This window comes from Plecotus auritus (genome assembly GCF_963455305.1).
Source record: "Plecotus auritus genome assembly, chromosome: 10".
Lineage (NCBI taxonomy): Eukaryota > Metazoa > Chordata > Mammalia > Chiroptera > Vespertilionidae > Plecotus > Plecotus auritus.
The window spans coordinates 12,316,726-12,339,940 of record NC_137785.1 but is presented as its reverse complement, the minus strand read 5'-3'; the positions used below and the strand labels follow the sequence as shown (position 1 = coordinate 12,339,940).

Here is a 23,215-nt window from a genome sequence, read left to right as displayed (position 1 = left end):
AGGGGAGGGGTGAAGAGGGGGCGAGCCCTCCCGCAGAGCACGCTGGGAGAAGGCCCGCGCCTTTCCTCGGTCTGGACCAGCGGGTGTGCTTGCGGGTCCCCGGAGTGACTGACGGGGAAAGAGGGAGACTTGGAAAAAGCCGCTGCGCGAGGCACGGCGGGAAGAGAGGCCGGAGGCCGCGCGGGGCATCCCGGGAGCAAGGGCCTTGGCGCGGGGCATTGTGGGAGGTGGACGCCGCTCCGGGGCGGGTAGGTGAGTGGGGAGGGGCGGGAAGGGTGCACATCTGGGGGAGGGAGGAGGTACCACTGGGTGGGACAGCGGGAGCGTAGGGGCCGCGGCGGGCGGAGCTGGGAGGGGCTGGGAGAGCGGGCGGGGAGGGGTTGCAGGGGTGGGGGTCGCGCAGCTGGATGCTGGCGCATCTGAGTGATGAAGCGTATCTGAGGACCAGGGGCCATGTCTCGGACCATAACGCACCCCTGGAGGATGATACCTGTAGATGAAAGGAGGGGTCCCCAGCGGGACGGGGGGAGCGCGACTGAGCAGGAAGGGGACGCAGACGAATATTAGTGACACTTATGAGAACTGGCCACAAGTGAATGGGGTACACGTCTGTGAGGAATGAGTACTTGCTGTCTGTGGGGAGGACATCTAGATATGGAAGTATTTCTAGGAAACAGGGGCCACCCCTGGGTGAGGCGACTCATAGGAGCTACACCTGGGGAAGGGTCAACAGCTGCAGGTGTATGAAGAATATGACTGGGGGTGAGGGGTCCCCGGCGGGATGTGGGAGCACATCTGGAGATGGAACATCTTTGAGGGGGTGTGGCACAGCTGTACAGCCAAGTGTAGACACGCGGAGGAGAGAGTTCCTTATGAATGGGGGCACTAGAGGTTACTTCCTCATGTCGGAGACACATCTGGAAGGGAGGAGGTCTTCGCTGGAAGTGGGGAACCTATTTGAGGAAGTCTCCACAAGCAAGCTTAAGAGTCATATTTTGGGAGAGGGACCCCAACTGTACCTAGGGGTCACGTCTACGGAGGAGGGAACCAGAGCTGGCATTAGGGGTCAGGATGACAGGCTCCAGCCATCTGTGGATAATGCAGGAGGTGGGAGAAGGCCAAGGATGGGGTGGAGGTTTATTTCTAGAGATGAATGGGGTTGTATCCCACCTGGGCCCCATCGGCAGAGAGGCACCGGTAGCAAAGAGGCAGGTCTAAAGTGGAGGGAGTAGGATCCTCAGGTGGGGATGGGTCTGCGGTCTTAGGCACCTGTCCTCCCACCTTTGACTTAGGTGCCCCAGGATGGAGCGCCCACGGGGCATGGTGGTGGGGCAGCAAGAGCAGGAGGAGCAGGAGCTGCTGGAACGGGCCTTCTTCTCCTGGGCTGAGTTCAGCCGCTTCTTCGACGCATGGTGCCAGCAGCGGCTGGCGCTCTTCTTCATCCAGAGCTCTATGCACCTGACACGCTGCCACTGGGCCAGGCTGCCCCCACTGTACACGCTCATCGACGTGCTCAAGTACAGCTACGTGCGGCTGGTGTGCAAGGATGTGCGTGCTCCCAGCCGGCCCGCCATGGGGTAAGTGAGCTCAGCCACCACCCTGCTGCGTGCTAGAGGGGTAAGGGAGGCAAGGGGGAGGGGTAAGCACAGAGCTGCACACCCAGAGGTTGGAAGAGAGAGATGCCAAGTGAAACAGCTAAGTATACCTTGTAGAGAGGCTGAGGGGGTCAAGAAGGGAAGCTTACTGAAAGGAGAGAGAGAGAGAGAGAGAGAGAGAGAGAGAGAGAGCGAGCGCCAGGGAGCTGGAGGGACAAAGTCACGCACAGTGAGTGACTGGATGGGCTCTACTTACCGACTTTGTAATAGATACCCAAGAGACAGAAGAAGAAAAAAAGACTCAACAAATTCCAGAAACGTGGAGACTTGGATCCAGAGATACCAGACAGAGCCAGAAAAACGGGTGAAAGCCAGGTTTTGTGCTCATACAAGGAGATCAGAGACAGAGCTGCAGAGAAAGCCAGAGGACAGAGAAAAAAATCCATGCATTCTGTAAATACAGGGCCAGGCCCCGGCTGGGGGCTGGGATATTTTCCTGGGGGGATGGAGAGGCGGCTGTTTGAGCAAGACGGACAAATTCCCCTGTCCGTCTGGAACTTCAGACTGAGCAGGAAGATTGACGTTGAACAAACAAACCCACTTGTAACTCCCTCCAACTGTCATGCTACGGCAGGGCAAGTGAGAAGTCCAAGAGCGCTAAGAAACACACCCAGATGGCAAAGGGTGTTTCAGTTGGCCCCAATTTTAAACTGGGAACGTTCCCCATAGAATGTTAGTTTCTGGTTCCGCTTGAAGCACAGGAAGAGGCTGAGCCCACATTCCCGCGTGGCAGACGGCCACCCCAGTTAGACCGGGCATTGGCACTCAGGTTTGCCCCAGACCCCACCACTCCCAGCTGCTCATACTTACCACTGCCGCTTCCTTGCTTTGCCCGCCTGGCCCCCCCGTAGGTGCATGAGTTTGAGACCCTGGTTGGGGAGCCATGGACAAGAGTAGAGTGCCTAAGGACACAGACTCTGCCCTCAGGCTGCTTGAGCTAGGTGCCCCAGGATGGTGCCTCTGTGCAGATGGGGCCCAGGCGGGATACACCCCCATTCATCCCTAGAAATAAACCTTCACCCCATCTTTGGCCTCCTCCCACTTCCCGGGTGGGTGTCTTAGGCAACAGACTTCACATGCCCAGGCCTCGGTTTTCTCAGCTGTGAAATGGGGTTATCACAGTACCTACCTCGTGGGGCTGCTGGGACACGGGGCGGCTGGGTAAATGATAGTTGTTACAGGAGGAATGGAGAGCACAGACTTCTGGGTGCAGACCATGGCTCTGCTGCTGATTAGCCGGTGACATTGAGGTTGTGACTCACCTTTTCTGGGCCTCAGTTTCCTCACTTGGAAAATGGGAGAAGTAAATGGAAGGGAGAGAGAGAGAGAGAGAGAGAGAGAGAGAGAGAGAGAGAGAGAGAGAGAGAGAGAGAGAGAGAGAGAAACATCCGATGTGAGAGAGACACGTTGAATGGTTGCCTCCTGCGTGTGCCCTGACCTGGCCAGGGATCAGACCTGCAACTGAAGCAATGTCTGGAGCAGGGGTCCTCAAACTTTTTAAACAGGGGGCCAATTCACTGTCCCTCAGACCATTGGAGGGCCGAACTATAGTTTAAAAAAAAAAAAACTATGAACAAATTCCTATGCGCACTGCAGGCCCGGGACGAGTCGGCTGCTAAGCAGGACAGGCAGCGGCACCCGGCAGGCCGGATAAATGTCCTCGGCGGGCCGCATGTGGCCCGCGGGCCGTAGTTTGCGGACGCCTGGTCTGGAGTGTGGAGAGATGGTCAGAAACATCCAGTACATACTTACAGACTCCTAACCACAGGAACAGTAGAAGAAAAGATCTACCAAAGGCAGATCAGTCAGCAAGGTCTTTCTGGGGCAGTTGTAGACCTGGCCAAGACATCTGAGCACATCCAGTTTCCAGTAGAGGAGCTTAGAAATTTGTTCACACTACACGAAAGTTCACACTGTGTGACTCATGACCTGCTTGACTGTGAATGTGCAGGAGAACGAGACCATATGGGTGATTCATTGGAAGAATTCCCTATCTCTAGAAATTGTCAGCTTGAAGAAGTCTGACTCCCTGAAACCTCTCTCCATGTCACAGCTGAAGCAATGGAAACATTTTTCTGGAGATCAGTTAAATCTTAAAGATCCTTTTCTTGAAAGAATAAAAAAAAATGGGAGAAGTGGCCCTAATCAGTTTGGCTCAGTGGATAGAGCGTCGGCCTGTGGACTGAAGGGTCCCAGGTTCGATTCCGGCCAAGGGCACATGCCTGGGGTTGCGGGCTCGATCCCCAGTAGGGGGCGTGCAAGAGGCAGCTGATCAATGATTCTCATCATTGATGTTTCTATCTCTCTCTCCCTCTCCCTTCCTCTCTAAAATCAATAAAAATATATATTGCCGAAACCGGTTTGGCTCCATGGATAGAGCGTCCGCCTGCGGACTGAAGGGTCCCGGGTTTGATTCCGGTCAAGGGCATGTACCTTGGTTGCGGGCACATCCCCAGTGGGAGGTGTGCAGGAGGCAGCTGATCGATGTGTCTGTCTCATCGATGTTTCTAGCTCTCTATCCCTCTCCCTTCCTCTCTGTAAAATATCAATAAAATATATTTAAAAATATATATATATATATATATATATATTTTTAGAAAAAAAAAGAAAATGGGAGAAGTGACTTGCCCAAACTCAGGCACCCAGCATATGCTTAAGGCCCTCTATTCTATGCTTGAAACCATTCTTAATTTTAAAAATAATAATGAAAAGGAGAGAGAGGGAAGAAGAGGGCAGTGGGTGATGGGCCGGCGGCCGTGTGGTTCCTCCGCAGGCACCACGAGGCGGGCTGCCCTGCCTTCATCATCGTCAAGCTGAGCCCCCTGCGGGACCGCCTGGTGGTGACGGAGTGCCAGCTGACCCACTCGCACCCGGCCTGCCCCATCGAGTTCGCCTACTACTTCCGCCCCGGCCGCCTGCTGGCCAACACCTGCCTGCCGGTGCGCACCACCAACAAGATCTCCAAGCAGTTTCTGGTCCTGGCCGACGTGCACCGCCTGCTCTCCTACTGCAAGGACCGTGACCACAGCGTCATCGACGCCCTGCGCGTGCTCCAGGGGCTCTTCCACAAGGACCCTGAGGCCAAGGTGGGGCCTCGGGAGAGGCAGGTGGGGGGGGTCATTCATTCATTCACCCTCCCACTCATCCATTCACTCCTTCATTCATTCCTTCGTCCATTCATTCAGTAACTACTTATGGGGGGGTTGGGGGTGCAGCAGCGGAGAAGATGCAAGTGGTCCCTGCCCTCAGAGACGCCCCCTAGCGCAGCGCCAGCACCACCCAGTCCAACTTCCTGCCGTGATGGAAACGGTCTGCGATGCTGCGCTGCCCGCAGGGAAGCCCCGGCCACAGTTAGCTATTGAGCACTTGAACATGGCCAGGAGGACCGAGGAACTGGATTTTAAATTGCATTTCATTATAACTACCTGCAATTTAAATAGCCACTGCTGGCTGTTGGCCACCTTGCAGAAGTGACTGCTGGCACTAGCTCGCAGTTGCAGGGGGAGAAGCCAACAGTAGACACACACATCCAAACACGATATCGGGTCATAGGGCTGGGCGCTAGGAAGAGGAGGATTCAAGGTGATGGGAGGCACTGTTTTAGAAACAGTGCATGGAAAGTGTTGAGTGGGGTGGTCTCTGATGTCCACTCTCGTGGAACCCCCCTTCTATGATTGATTCCCCCCAGTGCCCCTGATCTGTGTGTCTGAGATGACACCCACACCCACATTTTTTTAAATATTTTATTGATTTTTTTTACAGAGAGGAAGGGAGAGGGATAGAGAGTTAGAAACATCGATGAGAGAGAAACATCGATCAGCTGCCTCCTGCACACTCCCCACTGGGTACATGCCCACAAGCAAGGTACATGCCCTTGATCGGAATCTAACCTGGGACCCTTGAGTCCGCAGGCCGACGCTCTATCCACTGAGCCAAACCAGTTAGGACCCACACCCACATTTTTCAAACTGAACAACACGTATAGGAAATGCATGAATGGTAAGTACACAGTGTGTTGCGTGTTCACAAAGTGAAAACATCCCTGTGCCCAGCATCCAGATCAAGCATTATATGTGCGGGGAGAGGGGGGTGCTTTCTGCTGCTTTGACCCAACTTCAGGGCTGGGTTGGGCATGAAGGGAAGCCAGGAAGGAAGGAGAGAAGGAAAGAAAACTGGTCTCTGCCCCTGGCTGTGCTTTTCCTTCATGCCGGAGGGGGTCGTGTCCCGGGGGGGGGGGGGGGGGGGGGGGGGGAGGGGAGACAGGCATGAGCCTGCAGGGCAGATGGGAGAGCTGTGGCCCTGATTCTGGAGGTATCACAGAATCATAAGAACACCCTGGCTGTGGCGTCAATACAGGAAGATGGGGACCCATCCCACATAAGTACCATATCTGTCAGGAAGGGCTGCTAAGGCTTCTATTCACGCTCTGTGGGCCAGAGCAGGTCACATGACCCTGCCTAAGTGCAGGAGGGCAGAGAGGCTCGGGCCTGCCAAGCAAGGGACAGCCACAGGCTTGTGGAGGGCCAGTTCCCTGAGCCCTATCGGAATCTGGGCACTTTCTCCCCCTCGGCAGTCACACAGCCTCGTCGCAGGACATGTTCTCTGTGTGTGTAGCCTCTTTATTTTTTAAATATATTTTTATTGATTTCAGAGAAGAAGGGAGAAGAGAAACATTAATGATGAGAGAATCATTGATTGGCTGACTCCTGCACGCCCCCTCCTGGGGATCCAGCCCACAACCTGGGCATGTGCCCTTGACCAGAATCGAACCCAGGAACCTTCAGTCCACAGGATGATGCTCTATCCACTGAGCCAAACCGGCTAGGGCAGGGGTCCTCAAACTTTTTAAACAGGGGGCCAGTTCACTGTCCCTCAGACCGTTGGAGGGCCGGACTATAGTTTAAAAAAAAAACTATGAACAAATTCCTATCCGCACTGCGGGCCCGGACGAGTCGGCTGCTAAGCAGGACAGGCAGCAGCACCCGGCGGGCCAGATAAATGTCCTCGGCGGGCCGCCTGCCGGCCGTAGTTTGAGGACCCCTGCCCTAGCCGGTTTGGCTCAGTGGACCCCCCTGAGGGCTTCATGTAGCCTCTTTTTACATCATACCAGCCAACACCAGATTGAAACTTCTGCTGACATAAATTAAATCATAAAGTAATAGCATAAAAACGGATGGCAGTTGAAAAAAATTATAGTGGTGTTGTGACTCATTCAATGGTGAGCTTACTTGGCTTTTTCATAAAATGTATTGCCTTCCAATACTATTTAAGATGCTGAATATATGATTTCAGGGTTAGGAAAGCAATTTCCTTGTTCTCTTTGGGTTCTGCTAGACTTTTTTTCCTTGGGGTTGTTTTTTCCCCTCGAAAGCTGAGAGCTATGCAGTCTTGTAGAAGGAGATGGGTCATGGCAGAGTCTGTGGAGAGATCGGTGCTTAGATTTTACTTCAAGTGTGATGATGCTCTCCTAGCCAGTTTGGCTCAGTGGATAGAGCATCGGGCTGAGGACCCAAGTGTCCCAGGTTCGATTCCAGTCAAGGGCACGTACCTTGGTTGTTGGCCCCTCCCTGGCCCGAGCAAGCCCTGGTTGGGGCTCATGCAGAGGCAACCAATTGATGTGCTTCTCTCACATCGATATTTCTCTCTGTCTTTCCCTCTTTCTTTCACTCTCTCCAAAAATCAATAGAAAAATATCCTTGGGTGAGGATTAAAAAAGAAAAGTGTGATGCCAGGTCCTCAGCAAGGCTTTTAAGCAGGGACGGTGATCCGATAGGAGTTTTGAAGATCCCACTCTGGTACCCATGTGGGGAACAGAGGGGCATTTGGATGGAGACAGGCAGACCAGGGAGGGGGCAGCTGTAGACCCCAGGTGAGAGATGGTGGTAGCCATGGGGGTCGGGGAAGTGGTCAGATTCCGGACTCATGAAGGTCGCTTCTAAGACTTAGGGGTGGATTGCACGCAGAGGGTGAAGAAGGAGGGAAACCCAGAATCAGCCCTGACTGTCCGGGCCTGAGTTGTGGAGTGGACGCTGGAGCCCTCGATGGACATGGGGCTGACCAGGGAGGGGCAGGTTGGGAGAGTGAAAGGCAACTTCAGGGCTTTGGGCCACTAGTCTCAACGGTCACGCATGCTGTCCAAGGGGCCATGTTGGTGCCGAGGCCGTTCAGTAGGTAGGTGTGGAGCCTGGAGATCCACAACTGGAGCTGTCAGCTTAGAGGTGATGACGGCTGTGACTGGTGCGATCCCCTTGGCAGAGCCTGGAGAAGGGACAGAGCGGGCCGGGGCTCTGCGGCACTTAGACGTGGAGCAGGGGAGGAGCGGGCAGAGGAGATGCCGGGGGGGGGGGGGGGGGGGAAGGAATGCCAGGCCTCTTCGGGGTGACGGAAGCCAAGAGCCACCTGTATTCCAGGAAGGAGGCAGGGTCACTATCTGAAGGCTGCTGAGAGCTCGAGGAAGACAATAGTAATAGCTGGGATTTGACTCATGCCAGCCGGCCTGCCAAGCTTTGGACGCAGTGATCTCATTTTATCCGCACCAGGACCCTGTTAAACAGGCTTTATGCTCTCCATTTTGCAGACAAGGAAACTGAGGCTAAAATGCAAGGGAAGTCACTTGCCCAAGGACTCAGAGCTACTAAGAGGCAAAGCCAGGATTCAAACACTGTGTACCCTGACCTCCACTCCAGAGACGAAGGCCCTTGATGTCACTCACACCCACGCACTGGTGCACGCACACATGCAGGATGTATTGAGCCCTCGCGCTGGGCCAGGTGTCTGAAATGCAACAAATCCTTCTGGGGCTTATATCTTAGGCAGGGCAAATGGGCAGTAAGCAAACCAGCCAATAAAGAGGTGACATGCTTCAGGGGGGTAAGTGCCATGGCCAGGAGGGGTGAGAGAGAGCCAGAGTGTTTGCTCAGGGGGATAGTTAGAGAAGACCATTACGGGGACATGGTCTTTACTATATAATCCTATCTAATAAAGAGGGAACATGCTAATTGACCATCACACCCTCACAAAGATGGAAGTGCCCACAGCCAATACGGAGGGAATATGCTAATTGACTGCCACCCCCTCAAAGATGGTGGCACCCACAGCCACAAGATGGCCGCACCCAGTCCCCTCAGCCCCACTGGGGTGGCAGCTGTGCAGCATGGCCAGGCCCACCCCCAGGCAGGTCCGGCCGCTCTGTGCGCCTCCCTCCGGAGTTTCCCAGTCCCCTCAGCCCCCCAGCCGCCCAGGGCTGCCCGAGGCTCACCAGGGCCAGCTGAGGCTTGCGCGGCCGGCAGTGGCAGCAGCAGAGGTGTGATGGGGGCGTCACCTTCCCCTGATCACCGGGTCGCCTCCCGCCCCTGAGGGCTCCCGACTGTGAGAGGGGGCAGACCAGGCTGAGGGACCACCCCCTCCAGTGCATAAATTTTCATGCACCGGGCCTCTAGTTACTATATAATTATAGTGATAACGAATGCTTTGAGAGCACTTACTTTTTTTAAAAAAAATATATATTGATTTTTTACAGAGAGGAAGGGAGAGGGATAGAGAGTTAGAAACACCGACGAGAGAGAAACATCGATCAGCTGCCTCCTGCACACCTCCCACTGGAGATGTGCCCGCAACCAAGTTACATGCCCTTGACCGGAATCGAACCCGGGACCCTTCAGTCCGCAGGCTGACGCTCTATCCACTGAGCCAAACCGGTTTAGGCAGAGAGAGAGAGCACTTACTTTTTGAGTATTGTTGAATAATAGTAATATTTGTGTCAAGCAGCATTCTAAATGCTTCCATTGATTTCAGCCTTCCAATCACAGAGATACCCTCGTCCTCATCATTTCACAAATGAGATGGAGGTCAGAGCAGTTGCTGGAAGCCACACAGCCCAGAGGTTAGGTCTCCAGCATTAGCCCAGGCAGCAGGCTCCAGAGGCGCTGCCAGATCTGCCTCTCCGTGCACGAGGGAATGAAGGTTCAGTTCCCAGAAAGGGAAATGGGGGAAAAGAAGGTCAAGGAGGAAACTGAGGCACAGGTTCAATGACAAGGTTGGAAAGTGGTGAGGCCCAGACTCAAACCTGGGCAGTCTGGCTCCATGGTCTATGCCAGCCTTGGGCAAACTACGGCCCGCGGGCCGGATCCGGCTGTTCTATCCGGTTCTCTTGCTCTCCCCTCCGCTCCTTTACTTTGAATTTATATTAGTTCACACAAACACTCCATCCATGCTTTTGTTCCGGCCCTCCGGTCCAGTTTAAGAACCCATTGTGGCCCTCGAGTCAAAACGTTTGCCCACCCCTGGTCTATGCGCTTGAGCCAGCGTGGGAATCTCCTACCGGGCTTGTCACAGTAGGTTGCTAGGCCCCGCCCCCAGAGTTTCTGACTTAGCAGGTGGGCGTGGGCTTGAGAATGTGCATTTCTGCCAAGATCCTGACTGGTGATGCGGGTGCTGCTGGTCCAGGGCCATACCTTCAGAACCGCTGCCTTCGGCTGCCTCTCAGCACATGAAGGGATGGCTAGCCTGTTTCCCGTAGGGGAAACGGAAACTCGGAGAGGCTGTCTAGTGCAAAAATCACGCAGCTGTTAGATGGTGGTGCCAGGATCCCAAACCCAGGCGATTGGCCTCCAGGGCCCACATTTTTTTTTAATACATTTTATTGATTTTTTTACAGAGTAAGGGAGAGGGATAGTTAGAAACATTGATGAGAGAGAAACATCCATCAGCCGCCTCCTGCACACCTCCTACGGGGGATGTGCCCGCAACCAAGGTACATGCCCTTGACCAGAATCGAACCTGGGACCTTTCAGTCCACAGCTGACGCTCTAGCCACTGAGCCAAACTGGTTAGGGCGAGGGCCCACATTTTTAACCATTGCCCTGCACTGCCTCCTGCCCGTCAAAATAATAACTGCATGCCCACATGAATGAATGGATTTCCAAATCCCCCAGCCGGGGAAACTGAGGTCGGGGAGCTGGGTGTGGCAACCCCAGCATACCCTGACCTCCTTCCCCGCCTCCCCGCCCCGGCCCTAGGTGAAGCTGGTGTTCATGGAGAACCAGGCGGTGGTGGAGACCGTGTTCTTCCTGACGTCGCGCACGCGGGCACTGCTGCGGCGCTTCCCGCGCATGCTCCTGGTGGACCGGCTGCCGGGACTGCAGGGCGCCCTGGACCTGCTGGCTGTGCTGTGCGTGGATGGCGCGGGCCGCGCTCGCCAGGCTGCCTGCTGCGTGGCGCGCCCAGGCACGCCGAGCCTGCTGCGCTTCGCGCTGGCCTCGCTGCTGCAGAGCGTGCCAGATGTGAAGGGCCGCGTGCGCTGCCTGACAGCGGGGCCCGAGGTGACCACGCAGCTGCCCGCCGTGCGCCAGCTGCTGCCGGGCGCGCGCGTGCAGATCTGCCGCGCGCAGGGCCTGGAGACGCTCTTCAGCAAGGCGCAGGAGCTGGGCGGCGCCGGCCGCGAAGACCCCGGCCTGTGGCCCCGCCTGTGTCGTCTGGTCGGCGCCTTGTCGCCGGCCGCCTACGCCGAAGCGCTGGTGGAGCTGCGCACCCACGGCCCCGCCGCCTTCGTCGACTATTTCGAGCGTAACTGGGCGTCTCGTCGCGACATGTGGGTGCGCTTCCGCGCCTTTGAGGCAGCCCGCGATCTGGACGCGTGTGCCCTGGTGCGCGGCCACCGCCGGCGCCTGCTGCGCCGCCTCAGCCCGTCGCGCAGCATGGCGCAGTGCCTCCGCGACCTGGTGGCCATGCAGTGGGCCGATGCGTCCGGAGAGGTGGCGCTCGACGGCGGGGGGCCTTGGCTGGAGGGCGAGCGGTGGAGGGGAGCCCACGTAGAGAATGAGAGAGAAAAGGGCCGGGAGAACGGAGACTGGGGAGAGGCCCCAACTGAAGGAAGTATTTGGAGAGGCGCCCAGTTAGAGGAGTGGGCCAGAGAACTGGAGACCAGAGACCGGCGTGGGGCTCAGTCAGAACGTGAGAAGGAGAGAGGAATGCAAATCCGATATTGGAGAGGGGTCCAGTTGGAGAACCAGAAGGTGAGGGGACTCGAAGGGAGTGTCTGGAGAAGGTCCCAGCTGGAGAGCGAACACCGAGGCTGGAGGGGGGCGCAGTTGGAGGGTGAGAGTGACTGGGGACTAGAAGATTATGTCTGGAGGGGGGCCCACGTGGAGGACCAGGGGCTGAGAAGTTTGGAAGGGTACACCTGGAGGATGGCACAGTTGGAGGACCGAAGGATTAGACCTCTGCAGACCGCAGACGGGAGGACCGAGTTCGATTGTGCGAGAGCCAGGGGCCTGGAAGGAGGCAGCTGCAGGGGCGTGCAGGTGCATGATGCAAAAGTCTCTGGACTGAAACCCAGAGACCAGAAGGGGCTCCCGGTGGAAGCGGAGAAGGGAGGGAGGGTGGAGGTCAGGAACTGGAGGGGGGTCCATTTGGAGAAGCCCCTGGAGTCGGTCCCTGAGAACAGAGACCAAAGGGCGCCCCATTGGGGACAGGAGAGGAGAGGGCCAGAAATTAGAGAAGAGAGAGGAGTGAGGTCGGGGGTCAAAAGGAGAAGGGACCTGGAGGACGTAATTCTGGTCCAGCTAGGGGACACGCGGGTGACAGGCCTAGAGAATGGAGAGGGAGGGGGAGGTCGGTCCGGGGGTCCCAAGAACCAAGGCGGGCAAGGAAGGGAGTGTGTGGATGCAGGAGGGAGGTGTCTAGGGCTGGGGAATGGAGTCGTGTGCGGCAGCCCCACGGGGACTGTGTTTGAGGGTGATCCTGAATGGGCAGGGGACAGACTTCAGGAAGGAAGTGAAGGAGAAGGCCCGAGGGAACCAAAGAGACCTCGCTGCCCGTCAGGAGAGAAGGAGGTGGACTGGGAGCCGCTGGCCAAGTTCCGAGCGGCCTGTGGGCCAGAGCTGGCGGACCTGGTGGCCGAGGAGCTGTCCTTCGCCAGGCAGCACGGGACCCGGGGTTTCCACATGACTGGAGCTGGCTTTGCCCTTAAGGACGGCACCTCAGACTTCTTCCTGGACGGCGCCCTGACGCGCTGCAGCTGCTCCATCCATGCTGCCCGGCATCTGCCCTGCCGCCACCTCTTCGCGGCGCGCCTCCTCACAGGGGCAGCCTTATTCCACGTAGACCTGCTCAGGGACTGCTGGGGGAGAGCCCCGGAATCCTGACCCTCAGCCCCTGCCCGCCGCCCTCCCTGTGAGGGCCGGAGGGCATTCTTTTATCCCAAAGATAACAAGGCTGAGGCCATGGAGGCCACCCCAGCCCCTCTGGCCACCTCCTGGGTCACCCAGGGACCTCACCTTGGCAGTCTGCCTCTCGATCGGAGGGGAAGTGGTCTGTGGTCTCCAAGGTCCTGGAGCCACAGGTGTGGAAGGTGGTGGTCAGGGTCCATGGATTCTGAGGGCTTCCTCAGACTATGAGGCATAGACAGGGTCAGGCCGGGGCAGAAGGAAGAAAGGACAACAGAGGGAGGGGAGGACGCCTGGCTCTGGGCACCGCCTGGCAGGAGTGGACTGGTCAAGTCCACGGAGCGCAGGGGGAGGAGGGGCAAAGCAAGGAAGAAGGAGGACAGATGGAGGAGAGGTAAGGGGAGAAAAGACAAGAAGGTCGAAATGGGGGAGAGCACAAGACAGGAGGTGGAATGGAGACGAAACAGGAAGAAGCAGAGGGAGGCAGGGGGCGGGGCCGGGAAGGAGAAAGGTGGAGGAGAGGGAGGAACACATGGAGACCCAACAAAGGAAAAGTGGGGGAGAGAAGACAAGAGCGAAGTGATTTGGGTTCTTTCCCCAAGGACTGGAGGCTTGGATCCCGTCGCCTTCTGATTGGTCATTCCCAGAAGATGGAACAAGAGGGAGCCTGGAGAGTCTTGGGGGATGGCCTGGGGGCCTCCGGTGGCAGAGGGGAGCAATCGGGGCTATTGTGCTTCAAGATTGGAATAAAACAGCATTATTTTGGTTTCCATGCTGAGTTCTTGACTTCTAGGGGAGGGCCAGAGGCCCAGGCCCAGAGGGAAATCGAGATGGTCCAGCATTCCTTCATTCTTTCCATGGGCCTGTTGGGGGCAGGTGGAAGGAAGGGGCCACAATGAATCCATCTCCACGGCAGCTTCGGCTTCCTGTACCTCTGCCTGCTCCACATGCTCAGCTCGGTCCCTTCAGGCCTCCCCTCAAATGTCACCTCCTAAGGACCATCCCTGAACAGTTCATCTAAGGAGTCACCCCAGAAAATAAGTAAATAAAAATAAACAAAGCCACTCCATTCTTTCTCAACATTATATATTATATATATATATATATATATATATATATATATATATGCACACACATACACACACACATACACACATACATACATACTAGAGGCCCGATGCACAAAATTCGTGCAAGAGTAGGCCTTCCTCCAGCTGCTGGCACCAGCCTCCCTCTGGCACCCGGGACCCGGGCTTCCCTCACAGCCCCAGCTTCGTCCGGAAGGTTGTCCAGAAGGACGTCCAGTCTAATCAACATATTATGCTTTTATTATTATAGATATGTTTTTATGGATTTCAGAGAGTGAGAGAGAGAAACATCAGTGATGAGAGAGAATCATTGATCGGCTGCCTCCTGCACGCCCACCACTGGGGATCGAGGCCACAACCCAGGCATGTGCCCTGACCAGGAGTTGAACTGTGACCTGGTTCATGGATCAACACAACCACTGAGCCACACAGGCCAGTCTCAACATTATTCTTTTTTTTTTTTTTAATATATTTTATTGATATTTCGCAGAGAGGAAGGGAGAGGGATAGAAAGCCAGAAACGTCGATGAGAGAGAAACATCAATCAGCTGCCTCCTGCACACCTCCCACTGGGGATGTGCCCGCAACCAAGGTACATGCCCTTAACTGGAATCGAACCCGGGACCTTTCAGTCCGCAGGCCGACGCTCTATCCACTGAGCCAAACCGGTTTCGGCTCAACATTATTCTTTACAATCTTAGCACTTCCTGAGATTATACCATGTAGCTATTGACCAGTTTAGCAGTGCTTAAGTATACAGACGATAAAGCCAGACTATCTCAGTCCAATCCTTGCTATGTGACACGTGGTTGCTTATTCTGTCTTCGTTACAGTTTGGGGATAATAATAGTGTGTACCTGAGGATAAATGAATGAGTGTGTGTGCCAGTGTTCTAACATTCCGCTTCCCCAAAGGGCTCTCAATTACCTATTAACATACCCTGTTTTCCAATGATCTGTGTCCCCCATTTTTAATAGTCAATCTGCCCCCACCAAAATATAAGCTCTATTTTGTTTTCCAGCGTCTCCCCAGTAAGCACTGGTTAGAAAGATGAAAGAGTATAAATGGCAGGCTGGCTAGGAGAGCTAGCGCTTCATCGTGCTCCATATTGCTATGGTGACAAAGGAGCCTGCCAGGAGATCCCTTTTCAATAACCCCACCCGGCTCTCCCATTGGCGACCTGTACATGAAAACTACAACTCCCAGCAGGCTAAGCGCTGCCAGCACCTTTCAAGTTGGGCGCCTGCGCAGTACAATCAGCTGGCCCTTGACAGCTCTTGAGTATTTAGTGGGGGCGCTAAGGATAGGGACAGAGGAATGTGAATCGTTTGCTCGCTGAGCATCATAGGGCCCCTCGTCTCTCCTGGTGGGAGGGGTCTGGGTTCCTGGACCGCATGAGGAGAGCAGAGGGGGACCGCTCCGGTCTCCATGGTGACGGGCCGGGCTCAGAACCAAAGAGGATTAATGCAGGAGGATGGAGGGAAAGCCAAAGGTGGACGTTGCCATGGTAACCTTAGAGCCAAGGGAGGCGGGGCGTGAGCAAAGGGATTAGTGATAACGGGAGAGGAATCAGAGTAACCGGGAAATAAGCGCTCTGGGAGAATGTGACGGAGGAATCGAATCGGCTTGAGATAAGGGGAGCCGGGGTGATTCTAGGGGAACTGGAGATTTGAAGGAGGTGGAATGTTTTAGTGAATTCATATGTAATAAGGGGCTTTAGGGTGGTCATTGGAAAAATCAGCATGCTAATAGATAACTGATGATTTGGGGGAAATGGAAATGCGGTGGGGGAAAACAGACTGTTAAACTCGTTTGTCTCTCAGAAATTATCTGTAGAGCTCCTATTACATGCCAGGCACAGCTAGACTTCGGAAATGCCGTGGTGAGCAGGCGGGTGTGACTACAGAGGAGTTAGGGTGTTCTAGGAAAAGGAGGGTGTTCTAGGAAAAGGAACTGGGTGATATGGAGAAGTTGGAGGTTTTACAAGGAATTGGTGAATTATGTAAATTAATTCTGGTACTATTTTATTATTTTTTAAGCTTTTTAAAAAAATTTAATCCTCATCCAAGAATATTTTTTCATCTTTTTATATATATATATATATTATTGATTTTTTTACAGAGAGGAAGGGAGAGGGATAGAGAGTTAGAAACATCGATGAGAGAGAAACATCGATCAGCTGCCTCCTGCACACCCCCTACTGGGGATGTGCCCGCAACCAAGGTACTTGCCCTTGACCGGAATCGAACCTGAGACCTTTCAGTCTGCAGGCCGACGCTCTATCCACTGAGCCAAACCGGTTAAGGCCTTTTGTTTTTTGTTTTTTAAGAGAGAGAGAAAGAGGAAGGGAGGGGAAGAGGAGATAAAGAGAGAGGAGAGAGAAACATCGATGTGAGAAAGACATCAATCCGTTGCCTCCTGCATGTTCCTGACCTGAGGCTGGGGATCAAGCCTGCAACTGAGATACCTGCCCTTGACCAGAATTGAACCCAGGACCCGTCAGTCCAAGGGCTGATGCTCTATCCTCTGAGCCAAACCGGCCAGGGCTCTGGTACTATTTTAGAAGATCAACTGAATACCATCTGGCAAGCCCTGAGGATACCTTAGTGAGCAACGTCTGTAAGGCCTTGAAGACCCCTGGTGGGTCCTTTGGCAGAGCGACGACCCCAAATCAAACGCCGAACTCGAGTCTCGATGCAAAAGCAAAAGGTTTCTTTATTCAAGCGCGGCGCAGGGACTCACAGGCAACAACTCTAACAAGAGACTGCTGACTGGAGCCCTGAACCAGGGTTGGTTACAGGCTTTTAAAGGCAAAAAACCACACGCAGGTGGGGGGCAAGATAGAATGTTGACTTATTCTCACGGGAATGGTATGTTTTTTTGGTGTTTTTTTTTTTTTTAATATATTTTATTGATATTTCACAGAGAGGAAGGGAGAGGGAAAGAGAGCCAGAAACATCGATGAGAGAGAAACATCGATCAGCTGCCTCCTGCACACCTCCCACTGGGGATGTGCCCGCAACCAAGGTACATGCCCTTGACCGGAATCGAACCTGGGACCCTTGAGTCCCCAGGCCGACGCTCTATCCACGGAGCCAAACCGGTTTCGGCGGGAATGGTATGTTTTATCTCAACAGAAAACTTTGTGAAAACAAGAACTTTAACAGAAACCAGAAGCTAGGAGGTTGTTTACTGATAAGCGCTGAGGGGGAGGTCAGCATGCTCTTCTCTGGGAACAGAGCTGTGCCTGCTTTATTTTAACTATTCCTGCCTCCCAGAACAGCCTCCAGGGCGCCTGCTCTGAGAATGCATTCTTTCACGTCAACATTGTGGATGGCATTGCCAGATTTAGGGGGACAGCAACCAGTTAAATTCGAATTTCACAACACACAGTATTTTAGTTATTTGTTGTTTATCTGAAATTCAAATTCGTTAGGCATGTGTTTTTGCCTGGGATCCCTAATTTGGGGGGATTGGGGCGTTTGGGAAGAATGAGTTATTATAGTGCCCATGGGGCATTGGGGAGTAACTGGGTTGTAGGAAGAGGAGCTGGGGATACTCAAGGAAAAGAGGAGTGTTGAAGCCAACGCTAGCATCAGCGCTTACCGTGTGCCCAGAGCTATGCTAAGTGTTTTTGTTTTGAAAAACTTGATTCTGAAAAATTTCAACCCTATACAATAGTAAAACAGCCCTATCCGGTTTGGCTCAATGGATAGAGCTTCGGCCTGCGGACTGAAGGATCCCGAGTTCGATTCCGGTCAAGGGCACATGCCCGATTGCAGGCTCAATCCCCAGTGTGGGGTGTGCAGGAGGTGGCAGCCAATCAATGCTTCTCTCTCATTATTGATGTTTCAATCTCTCTCCCTCTCCCTTCCTCTCTCTGAAATCAATAAAAATATATTAAAAATAAAAATATATATATTAAAAATAAAAAATAGAACAGATACCGTGTTTCCCCGAAAATAAGACATCCTCCGAAAATAAGACCTACTTACAGGTTTCCTTCTGAGTGAAATATAAGGCATCCCCCGAAAATAAGGCCCCCGTGCTCTGTCTCAGAATGAAAATTAATTTACCGTAAACTGGTCGCTAGGGCCGCCCCGACTGGCGTCTAGCAACCAGTGACGTTACGCGGAGTCCTGACGTCACTGCTGTGTGGAGGCAGAGCGGAGGAGGTCGGAGTGAGTGGTGAGTGCGGGGCGGGAGAGAGGAGGAGACTTTCGCAGATGCGTGTAGAAGAACAGGAGGATTAGAGTGGACGGGATGCGGGGACGCGGCAAAGGTGGTGAGTGCTGGTCTGTCTCTGGTGACACTACCTGATGCTCGCGGCCGCCTTCATGATGACTGAAGGTTCTCAGTCAGTGGCAGACCCTGCTCCAGCCCAGATCCAGGCCCCAGCAAGCCCAGTGACAGTCACCAGGCAGGCCCCAGGGGGTAAATGTCTGATAAAGGGGTAGGGGGGATGTCTGGTGAAGGTGTTCAGTGGCACAGGGGTGGGGGGAGGGGGATCACTTAAAATGACACAGGAGGATCAGAGGGGGCAACCAAAATGACACAGGAGGATCAGAGGGGACAATCAAAATGACACAGGAGGATCAAAAGGGGTTACTAAAATGGTAATCCCCCCTCTGATTCTCCTGTGCCATTTTGATTCCCCCCTCTGATCCCCCCTGTGTCATTTTGAGTGATCCCCCTCCCCCCACCTTGATACCCCAATTCCTTTTTTTTTTACCCCTAGAAGTGAGCGCAAAAAGAAAAAGCTACTCCATGGAGTACAAGAAAGGAATCGTGAAAGACTCTTGGGGCCAAAATCTTACTGCTTTCTGCAAAGAGAAGATGTTGAGTATCCGATTGGTCCGAAAATGGCAAGCAGAGTATGGTAACCTCATTGAACAAGTGGACAAGGGAAATGCTAAAAAGCGCAAGTGTGGATCAGGTCGGCAACCATTATTTTCCGAGCTGGAAGACCTGATCTGTGAATGGGTTGTTGACAGGGGAGCAAAGGCTTTGGTTGTGAATAGGGCTCAGATTCAAGAATTTGCCCTTGCAATGGCACCACAGTTTGACATAGCCCCCGAAGACTTCAAAGCATCACAACACTGGCTGGATAATTTCCTTCAGCGAAGTGAACTGTCTTTAAGAAGATCTACCAACATTGTTTAGGTTGGAAGATACTCAAGTTATTAAGCGGGCACTTGCATTCAAGTCCTTTATTGATGATGCTGACTTCTCTAAATACAATCTTTCCAACATGATTGCTATGGATGAAACTGCAGTGTTTATGGGCCAATCATCTCAAACAACAATTGAACAGCGGGGTGCCTCCTTAGCGTACATTCCCTCCACTGCTTACGAAAGTGCACGTGTTTCCTGTATTTTGGCAATTCGTCTGGATGGCACTAAAATCCCACCTTTAATCATTTCTAAGGGCAAGAAGGAAAAGATTGAACGTGTTTTGGGCGTTTTTATTCCTGAAACTGAAAAAGCCTGGGCCACACAAGCAGTTATAAGGAAGTGGGTCGATTTAATGCTGCCGCTTGTTATGCGAGGGAGCCAAAGAGGTCTGCTAGTCTGGGATGCAGCCAGCACTCACCACGCTAAAGACATGAAGACATTTCTTCACGAAAGAAAAATAGATCAGATAATGATTCCCGCAGGAATGACGGCCTATCTCCAGACTCTTGATATTGCAATAAACAAGCCATTCAAAGACAATTTGCGCATGGAAATTAATGACTACATTGAAAATAGAATGGAGAGAAATCAGCATGGAAACTTTGTGAAACCTAAACTGCAAGAAGTTGTGACTTTGGTGAAGAATTCATGGGAGAAAATCACTGACAGTTGCATTGCAAATGCACTGGGAGCAGGCTACCTTGACAAGAAGTACTCATTTAAAGACAGTGCTATTGCTAAACATGAGAGATTTGGTCCACTGATTCTGAAAGAAATGGAGTCACAAGAAATTCACCAGGAAATTCAGGAATTGGATTGTTATGATGATGTTCCAGAAGATGATGACATGATTGTCATTGAATAAATGAGTAAATTCTTGATACTGTAGGATTCACAGTTTGTCTGGTTTGTGTTGACAACTACCGTACTACCGTACTGTATACAGGTAATAAATTTCCTTTATTTTCATTTAACAATAAATGTGTACCGTATTCTTCTTCATGGAAAAATAAGACATCCCCTGAAAATAAGACCTAGCGTGTCTTTGGGGGCAAAAATTAATATAAGACACTGTCTTATTTTCGGGGAAACACGGTACTTTAGCATCTGGGCTGTATGTGAACATATTTTTTTAAATATACTTTTATTGATTTCAGAGAGGAAAAAGAGCCTTGGGTGAGGATTAAAAAAAAAAAAAAATGTTACCACCCAGGAGAGGATTCATTCCCTCAGACAGCCCTATCTAAAGTAACCACCTCCCCCTTCCCACCTCAGCAACTATCCCATCCCTTTGCAGTCTTTCTTTTAGAAACGTCTCCCTACCTAATTAACCTTGTTCATTGATCATGTGCCTTTTCATTGTCCATCTTCTCCACTAGGGGGAGGCCTTGTTCCGCTCACCATGGAAATAGCAGTGCCAGGAACTGTGTCTTGGCACAGAGGAAACAAACACTCCGTGGATGATGTTGATGAAATAGATGGAGGCTATTCAGAATAAAAGAGCAGTGGTATTTTAGGGGTTTCAGAGAAAGAGACATATGGGAGGTGAGGGGACACAGGAGAGGATTTGATAACCAGGAATTTGGGTGATAAAGGAGGAATGGGGCACCAGGAGGTAAGGAGGACATTAGCAAATGAATGGGAGGTGGTTGAGGAAGACTTGGGATGTTCTATAGAATTCATTGTTATTCGTAGGATTATTAAGCTTGCCAGTGCCTCAATCTCCTCATCTGTAAAACTGGAATAATAATATTCATCTCTCAAGTTTGAGGCTTATCTGAGGCAGCACATGGAATCTTCATCATCAAAATAGTTACTAAAGGCACCCTGGCCAGGTGGCTCAGTTGGTTGAAGCGTCATCACGTACACCCAAAGGCTTCCAGTTCGATTCTCATATGCCTAGGTTGCAGGTCTGATCCCTGGTTGGGGTGCACAAGGAAGGCAACCAATCAATGTTTCTCTCTCAGATTAATATCTCTCCCCCCCCCCCCCCCCCCCGTCTAAAAAGAAGTCAATACAAATATATCCTCGGGTGAGGATTAAAAAGAAAACTGAACATTTGGGCTACTCTCTTGTTTTCTCTTCCTATGCCTTTTAGTTCCACTTATATGTTTTAAATTCACCAGTAAAGAGCCCTAGACCTCCCACCTTCGACCCCAATAAAAAGAGAACCCCAGCTCCTCTCTCTCTCTCTCTCTCTCTCTCCCTCTCTCCCTCTCTCCCCCCAGGACTTTGCTGTGTGGCCCCAGGTGTGCTATGTAATTCCCAGGCTTTGTAAGTAATAAACCTGTATCTTATTCCTGATGGTTATTGCTGAAGGGTGTCTTGCAATCATAATAAGAACCCCAAGGGCTGGTCCAGCCCCAACATTGGTTGTTGATAGGCTGAGACCAACATACATGTCTTCACATGTGTCCATGGCATTGTGCCCTTTTACCCACAACCAGGACACTGGATTCATGAACATGGTATAGATTTTGGGTTTGTTGTGGGGTTTTTTTATGTTTAGAGAGAGAGGAAGAGAGAAGGAGAGACAGAAACATGGATGAGAAACATTGACTGACGGCCTCCTGCGCGCCCCCCTACTGGGGATCGAGCCCGAAACCCGGGCCAGTGCCCTGACCAGGAACTGAACAGTTGACCTCTTGGTTCATGAATCGATGCTCACCTCTGCGCCACACGGGCCACTGCCCACTTTTTATTGGATTATTGGTTGTTGTTTTGTGGGAGTTTTTTTGGTGTTGAGTTGTACGAATTCTTTATAAATTTTGGATATTAACCCCGCTTGGGTGTGTTGTTGATGAAAATCTTCTCTCGTTCAGTGGGCTGTCTTTTCATTTTGTTGAATACCAGGCATTGTCGCCTGGACTTCTGACTCACTGGCTGTAAATCAGAGGCTCCCACAGCTCCCTCCCCGGGTTCCATTCATTTGCTAGAGTGTACGGTGCCAGCAAGGCCAAGGGTGACCCTGAGAGGGGGCGGCTGAAAGGCTTAGAAAAGAGAGACAAGAGAACGAAAGCTGGGTCTCAGTGGGACGCTGCTTCCCGAGAGACAGCGACAGCGCCCGCAAGCCGTGTCTTTATTTTATAGCAGATGCCACGAGGCAAAGTAAGGGCGTAATCAAGATGTTTACAACGTTCTCGTGGGTTTCAATCCTACTCAACTACGTGCACCTGAACTCTATCAAGCCCACATCACTCAGACATATGGGGCCACGTGTTCGGACCACAGGTTCAAGCTTACAACTACAGCTGTTGGCTATGATTGTGCTGGGAGGGCCCTGCCCTCCAAGCTGGGACTTGCACGTGGCCATGATAGGACTGTGCCCTCTCATCAGTCCGAGACTGGAACCTGTCCGAACACTGTGGCCGCTCTCCACCCTAGAACAGCTCACAGAACTCAGAAACGTGTTACTTACCAGATCGCTGGTTTCTTATTAAAGGATCTGAGTCAGGAAGAGCCAGATGGGAGAGGCGCAGAGGGCCAGGTGTGGGGAGGGGCTCAGAGCTCCCCCCGCCCCCACATCACACACTCACCAGCCAGGCAGCTGTCCAAACCCCCTCCCGTCCAGTGGGTTTCTGTGGGGGCTTCATTAGGCACCATCATGGCACCGCTGGTCATTGGCCCCTGATTCAACCTCCAGCCCCAGCCCCTTCCTGCAGGTACTGCAAGTTCCGGCCCTCCAATCACAGGGTTGGTTCCCTGGCAACCAACCCCACCCTTACGTTGCCTAGGGCCTCTCTCAAAATCACCTCATTGCCCTGCCAGCGTGGCTCAGTGGTTGAGCGTCAACCTACAAACTAGGAAGGTTGGATTCCTGGTCAGGGCACAGGGCCGGGCTGTGGGCTCCATCCCCAGTGGGGGGCGTGCAGGAGGCAGCTGATTGATGATTCTCTCTCATCATTGATGTTTCTCTCTCTCTCTCCTACTCTGAAATCAATAAAAATATTTTTTTAAAAATGAAAATCACCTCATTAACCATAAAAGTCACCTTCATGGTTCTCATCACAGCAGATTCCAAGGGTTTTAGGTGATCTGTGCCAGGAGCCAAATGTAGATTTCTTACTATAAGTCACCTCTCACCCCCAGAGCATCCAGAGGGAACCGGCCCTGCCGACACCCAAGGGTGAGC

General features: G+C 52.7%; 1 protein-coding gene across 2 annotated transcripts; it reads left to right on the top strand.

Annotated features, from left to right (window-relative positions):
* The first annotated feature begins 122 nt into the window (after nucleotides 1–122).
* ZSWIM9 (zinc finger SWIM-type containing 9) lies at nucleotides 123–13,587 on the top strand. Of its 2 annotated transcripts, none has more exons than XM_080645568.1 (4): nucleotides 123–248; nucleotides 1,293–1,577; nucleotides 4,429–4,741; nucleotides 10,673–13,587. In XM_080645568.1, the coding sequence occupies exons 2-4, from the start codon at nucleotides 1,303–1,305 to the stop codon at nucleotides 12,797–12,799; spliced, it is 2,715 nt and encodes a 904-aa protein (XP_080501694.1). In that variant the 5' UTR covers nucleotides 123–248; nucleotides 1,293–1,302; the 3' UTR covers nucleotides 12,800–13,587. The 2 variants fall into 2 exon arrangements, with proteins under 2 accessions (XP_080501694.1, XP_080501695.1); XM_080645569.1 differs by having other exon boundaries at nucleotides 219–252.
* The last annotated feature ends 9,628 nt before the right edge of the window (nucleotides 13,588–23,215 follow it).

What these genes read in the sequence shown, in the direction of transcription:
- ZSWIM9 (XM_080645568.1), top strand. Translation starts at nt 1,303, where the DNA reads ATGGAGCGCCCACGGGGCATGGTGGTGGGGCAGCAAGAGCAGGAGGAG. An exon ending in CCCAGCCGGCCCGCCATGGG is followed by an intron (nt 1,578 to 4,428) that starts GTAAGTGAGCTC and finishes GTTCCTCCGCAG; the next exon opens with GCACCACGAGGCGGGCTGCC. An exon ending in ACAAGGACCCTGAGGCCAAG is followed by an intron (nt 4,742 to 10,672) that starts GTGGGGCCTCGG and finishes CCCCGGCCCTAG; the next exon opens with GTGAAGCTGGTGTTCATGGA.